At 42.9% G+C, this 6,410-nt stretch overlaps 1 protein-coding gene across 1 annotated transcript; it reads left to right on the forward strand.

Moving 5' to 3' along the window:
• Nucleotides 1-1,776: 1,776 nt before the first annotated feature.
• On the forward strand, nt 1,777-6,163 carry LOC131985136 (TOG array regulator of axonemal microtubules protein 1-like). Its single transcript, XM_059350183.1, has 7 exons — nt 1,777-1,939; nt 2,165-2,325; nt 2,454-2,559; nt 2,684-2,922; nt 3,028-3,186; nt 3,297-3,605; nt 5,974-6,163. The coding sequence occupies exons 1-6, from the start codon at nt 1,790-1,792 to the stop codon at nt 3,421-3,423; spliced, it is 942 nt and encodes a 313-aa protein (XP_059206166.1). The 5' UTR covers nt 1,777-1,789; the 3' UTR covers nt 3,424-3,605; nt 5,974-6,163.
• The last annotated feature ends 247 nt before the right edge of the window (nt 6,164-6,410 follow it).

Below are 6,410 nucleotides of genomic sequence, written 5' to 3' on the forward strand. Positions count from 1 at the left end.
TTATTGTGATGTTGATGTATTTGTAATCAACAACAATGTTTTAAAATCTCCTTTTTGAAAAAAAAAACAAAAAAAAAGAATTCTAAGAATTCCTTGAATATCTAATTAACATATTATAGAATGTTGATGATGTCATGGTTCTACAGTGGAATCACTTAGAACTTGGTTGTGTGTAGACTGGACACTTCACATTCAGTCAGACACTCATCGAACCGGTTTGGTTGAACAATTTGTGACAAGTCAGTTGTACATTTTGGACAGTCATGGCTTTTCATGAAACTATGAACACCTTGATACAGCGGTGGAAGAACAGAAGTGATGTAAGTAACCAACTCTTATGAACTTCTTCTGTTGGAAAATTAAGAAAGTCTTAAACATTACATTTTTAATTAATTTTGTGCTTTATGCATATTGATGTAGTCTATTAACCCTTTATCAGGCAAAGAACTATATTTGGTAACTTCAGGTAATATTTTGAGAAAAAAGTTGCAAATTTACTAGATTAAAGTGGCAAATCTACAAAAAACAAAGTTGCAGATTTACGAGAAAAAAGTGGAAAAAAACAACTTTTTTCTTCCAGATTCACCACTTTAACCCTTAATAGGGCACTCATTGAAATACTTGCAAATTCAGCATACAGCCAAAATGTGTAAAAAAAAAAAACATACGAAAATAATATTTTGAGAAAAAAGTTTACTAGATTAAAGTGGCAAATCTATGAGAGAAAAATGCGTAGATTTATGAGATGTAAAGTGGTGAATCTGGGAGAAAAAAGTTGCTTTTTTCCCACTTTTTTCTCGTAAAGCTGCGACTTTTTTCGCACAGATTTGCCACTTTAATATAGTAAATTTGCGACTTTTTTCTCGAAATATTACCAAATATAGTTCTTTGCCTGATAAAGGGTTAAAAAATAACAAATGTATCTCGTCCTTACCTTACTGTGCAAGCTAACAAAGTGTTGTTCAGTATAATATAATATGGCATGGTATAGTATAGTAATACATTTTATGTTAAATGAACACTATATTATAATATTAAACTGTAATATCAATAACTGATTTAACCATCTAATTCAATACAACTGACTCATTTATCTTTTTTCACAGGAACCAGCAAGCCACAGTGGAGACAGTGGCTCCAGGACTCAGTCCAGGATCCTGGACATTGAGAGAGCTGAAAGGGCTGAGAGGGCTGCACTCATTCACCGTGCAGAGAGGCTGTGTTGGTCCCAGAAAGCCCACAGCGATGCTGTTCTGGAGAGACTGGGATTCTCCGTCCAGCGGGACACCCTCTCCTCACCTGAGCCCCCAGCTTCCTCCAGAAGAAGCTGTGAATCCTCGATGTGGGGAAGGAGGATCAGGCCCTTCACAGAGGAGAAACTTCCAGAAGAGCACCCCTTCTTTGAGAAGAAGCTGTATCTGGGCAGTCAGATGGCAATGGTTGCCTGTCAGGCGGCAAAGCTGGCCAAAAGCAGGAGCCCAAGTCCAGACTCCTCCATCGGTTCAGCCGACACTCCAACTGAGCTGAGATCGATTCCATTCTTAGGCAGTTTCACCCCAACTCCTCCTCCTGCACCAACCAGGAGACGGTCCCGCCTTCCAGTGATGACTCTACAGCTTGGTAGAGCAGGTATGTTCTCACTGCTGGTTGACTAGGACTTTGAATATAATTTGAAATATGTGATTCAAAATGTAAATTTGAGATTTTGTTGTTTATTTGAACAGGTAGGGAAGTGGATGGATGCAGGCTCCAAACAGCGAAACCTGAGGTGGAAGGAATTGATTCCACAATGGAGAAGATCAGGCTCATGCAGCATCCTTCACCAAAACCACCAGCAGCCCCCAGAAGGACCCCAGCAGTGGCACAAAAGGTTCACGCACCATCATCTGCCCTACCAAAGAGACAGGAATATCATCAGGAGACCCCAGTGAGACCCAAGGTTCCAGTGCCTCCATCAAAACCTGCCCCACCCAAAAGACAGGAATATCATCAGGAGACCCCAGTGAGACCCAAGGTTCCTGCGCCTCCATCAAAACCTGCCCCACCCAGAAGACAGGAATTTCATCAGGAGACCCCAGTGAGACCCAAGGTTCCAGTGCCTCCATCAAAACCTGCCCCACCCAGAAGACAGGAATTTCATCAGGAGACCCCAGTGAGACCCAAGGTTCCTGCGCCTCCATCAAAACCTGCCCCGCTCAACAAAAAAGGACCTCGCCGTGGCACAAACCTCCGCACCAAAAAGCCAGTTGTGGATGACATCCGGCCTTTGGCGAACCCATCAGAGGGCTTGTCCATCTGCTTCAAGCAGCTGGAATCAGAAGACTGGTAAGAGACATCAACACTACAGAAGCTTAGAGATAGACTTAAAAACAGCTTAGCGAGCAGCGACACAATGATTTAATTTTTCTTAAAGCAGTGATTAACAATTAAATCATTTTGTCATCTAAACACAGGGAGGAGAAAATGAAAGGCTTGAAAACTGTTCGGGCTCTGGCGCGACACCATTCAGCACTACTACAGACCAAACTCCATGAAATCTGTTTGGTCCTTGAAGAACAGGTAAAGTACACTTGTTTATTTTTATATCTGTGTTGGATGTAGTTTTAATTTGCCTTCAGGTTCATGTGCACGACCCTGTACTGTAGACAGAAGTATTAACTGATTCTTCTTATTAACTATCTAGGTGAATAATCTGCGTTCTGCTGTGGCTGTTGCTGCAATGGACGCCGTAGGAGAGCTCCATGTCCAATTAGGGAAAGCCATGGACCCCCACGCAGAGAGGACAGGCCGCGCCCTGCTGCTGAAGTTGGCAACAACAACCAACACCTTCATTCACCAGCAAGCTAACCTGGCCCTGGATTCACTGGTGGAAGGCTGCAGCCCTGGAAGGATTATCACCTTTCTTGTCAACGCCGGGCTAAAGTAAGAGGAGATGATCTGATTCAAATTTAGTAGGAATTGTAGTAGAATAAGCTTTTAGACTAAATTAAACATTGTCCTCATTCTTCTGTTTTTGTCCTTCCTCAGTCATCGTTGTGCTGCAGTAAGGGCCAGCACTGCACAGCACCTGCACCAGCTGGCAGACATCATGGGAGTGGACCAGACATTAACGGCAGGAAAGGTCTTTGCAAAACGCTACCTGACTGCTGTCAGTAAGATGGCAGTGGATGCTGCACCAGATGTCAGGTGGGTTACCAAGTCTAGCACGATCTTATGCTTTCTTTGTTCAATCTCCAAATAATATGACCTTCTCGACATTGTTCTTGTACGCTAAATGTGACTTTATTTCTGCACAGGCACCATGGACAGGCGATGCTTCAAGGACTCGTCCACCAGAAGGATTTCATCGCTCTGTATGATAAGGTTGTCCCAACGGCAGACAGGCGGCCCTTGCAGAAAATCTTGCAGAAGATGAGGCAGTAGAGGCAGTGGACCTGGGCTTGGGGTTTGCATGTTCTCCCCCAATGCCAGTCAGGGTTCTCTTCAACATTCCCAAAGACATGCATATTAGGTATATTCAGGTAAGTTATTAGGTTATTAGACTGGTGACTTGTCCAGGGTAGATTCTGAACAAGTCACCAGTCTATCTTGAGGCTGGCATAGAGGTGCAGGGGTTAGCTCTGTTAGCTCACAGGAAGAGGGTTTTGGGTTAGAACTTGGGCCTTCCTGTTTGGAGTTTGTATGTTCTCCTATCCCAGTGTGGGTTTTCACCGGGTGCTCCGGTTTCCTCCCGCAATATTAACAATGTTAATAATTAGAATTTAAAAAAAATGTCCTTCCCATGTCAGTCAGGTTTCTACGGAGCCCCTAAAGGGACATAGTGAAAATAAAAAAAAACTTTGGTTTCTTGTGAGAACGAGAAACATTTCTCGTGCTCACAAGATACTTTCTGGTGAGCACCAGAAAGTATTGCATGCGCACAGGTTGTCGGTAAGAACACCTTCTGCATTTCAGCTTGTTTCTGTGTGAAAATGACATTACAGGAGTTAGTTCGGCTATATTTTGACCTGGGGCTTCATTATAAGGACATTGCTGATTTACTTGCAAATACGACAGTTGTTTTCCTAAAGATAACGATATAATTAATTCGAGATCTTGAGAAAACAAAACAATAGTGTAGTCCAGACGCGTAGCCAGTAAAGTAATGTATTTGTAACCCGGCCCGTGTGGGAGGAGCCTCTCCACACCCTGGGACTCTGCGTTGTGTTGTTTATGATGATGGAGGGCGGAGGAGGGACCAGTCGGACACGGCTGGTCGTTATATTGCGGCTCGGACCGCATCGTGCTTTATTTCTCACAACGGCTGGCAGCTCAACCTTAAACAGTACCAGTAAACACTGGCTGAGACAACAGAAAGTCTAAAGGCTGGTGTTGTGTCCTTACTGGTTTCCACACTAACTGGTTGCCGTAGGCTATGATCTGCGCAGTTTCTGTTACGCATGAGCTGTCCGTGGTGCTGAAACAACAATCGCCGTTAATGTGAGAATTTCTGTCTGATGCAGGTCTATGTTATGCTGTACGTTAACACTTTATATAGCCTCCTGATTGGGTTCATCTGTAGTCGGCACTTTGTGCAATAAAATGATTTATTGTGCCGTGCGATAGAGCTGATACGCATGTTTTGTCTTTACTGTTGTATTGTGTACAGCCTTTATAGAGCTCTGTTGGGAGAGCTTGTGTTATAGGCAGTGTTTTGCTGTCATTTCCTTTGTAATGCATAATGTTGCAAAGTAAAGTAGTCACTATTTTTCCACTTTGTCTATATTTGTCATTTTTATAGTTCTACATTTTTACGAGTCCTTTTTCCGGGAAAAGATGGCCCATCCACTTTTGTACTGGCCCACCCGAAATATTATTTCTGCCTTCGCCACCGGGTGTCTCCATGGATCATGGATCCGTTTTGGACCCAGAGGTTATACAACCAGTGGCGAAGGCAGAAATAATATTTCACACAAGCTCTCCCAACAGAGCTCTATAAAGGCTGTACATAATACAACAGTAAAGACAAAACATGCGTATCGGCTCTATCGCACGGCACAATAAATCATTTTATTGCACAAAGTGCCGACTACAGATGAACCCAATCAGGAGGCTATATAAAGTGTTAACGTACAGCATAACATAGACCTGCATCAGACAGAAAATTATCACATTAACGGCGATTGTTGTTTCAGTACCACGGACAGCTCACGCGTAACAGAAACTGCGCAGATCTACGGCAACCAGTTAGTGTGGAAACCAGTAAGGACACAACACCAGCCTTAAGACTTTCTGTTGTCTCACGCCAGTGTTTACTGGTACTGTTTAAGGTTGAGCTGCCAGCCGTTGTGAGAAATAAAGCACGACGTGGTCCGAGCCACAATATAACGACCAGCCGTGTCCGACTGGTCCCTCCTCCGCCCTCCATCATCATAAACAACACAACGCAGAGTCCCAGGGTGTGGAGAGGCTCCTCCCACACGGGCCGGGTTACAAATACATCACATTACTGGCTACGCGTCTGGACTACACTATTGTTTTGTTTTCTCAAGATCTCGAATTAATTATATCGTTATCTTGGGAAAACAACTGTCGTTTTTGCAAGTAAAGCAGCAATGTCCTTATAATGAAGCCCCAGGTCAAAATATAGCCGAACTAACTCCTGTAACGTCATTTTCACACAGAAACAAGCTGAAATGCAGAGGGTGTTCTTACCGACAACATGCGCGCATGCAATACTTTCTGGTGCTCACCAGAAAGTATCTCCTGCTCACGAGAAAATATCTCGTGCTCACGAGAAACCAAAGTTTTTTTTTATTTTCACCATGTCCCTTTAGGGGCTCCGTAGGTTTCTCTCCAGGTGCTCCCGTTCCCTTGGACATTCCCAAAAACATGCAGATTAAGTTTATTCAGGAAAAGTTATTAGGTTATTAGACTGGTGACTTGTCCAGGTTAGATGGACTAGTCACCAGTCTATCTTGAGGCTGGCTAGAGGTGCAGGGGTTAGCTCTGTTAGCTCACAGGAAGAGGGTTTTGGGTTAGGACCTTGTGTGGAGTTTGTATGTTCTCCCTATGCCAGTGTGGGTTTTCACCGGGTGCTCCGGTTTCCTCCCACAATTCCAAAGACATACATATTAGGTTAATTGGACACTAAGTAATAATAATGATTGAAATTAATAAATAAGTGATAAATAATTAATTTGACTAAATATGTTACGTTTGTATGCATTTATGATTTATCTTTTTCTGTGCTTTTAATGTCTTGATTGGTTTTAAACATATTGTGAATTACAAGTTAAATTTGAAACAGCAAACAGTTTAGAGGGGTTTGCTTTGCTGGTTTTCCATATTGCTTTTACTTGAATCGCATTTTGCCACTTATGTTAGAATAGTATCTTTAACTTCTAATGATCTTAAAGGAGGGACACATT

The sequence above is a fragment of the Centropristis striata genome, chromosome 14, assembly GCF_030273125.1.
Source record: "Centropristis striata isolate RG_2023a ecotype Rhode Island chromosome 14, C.striata_1.0, whole genome shotgun sequence".
In the NCBI taxonomy this organism is placed as follows: domain Eukaryota; kingdom Metazoa; phylum Chordata; class Actinopteri; order Perciformes; family Serranidae; genus Centropristis; species Centropristis striata.

What these genes read in the sequence shown, in the direction of transcription:
- LOC131985136 (XM_059350183.1), top strand. Translation starts at nt 1,790, where the DNA reads ATGGAGAAGATCAGGCTCATGCAGCATCCTTCACCAAAACCACCAGCA. An exon ending in CTTGTCAACGCCGGGCTAAA is followed by an intron (nt 2,923 to 3,027) that starts GTAAGAGGAGAT and finishes GTCCTTCCTCAG; the next exon opens with TCATCGTTGTGCTGCAGTAA. An exon ending in GATGCTGCACCAGATGTCAG is followed by an intron (nt 3,187 to 3,296) that starts GTGGGTTACCAA and finishes ATTTCTGCACAG; the next exon opens with GCACCATGGACAGGCGATGC.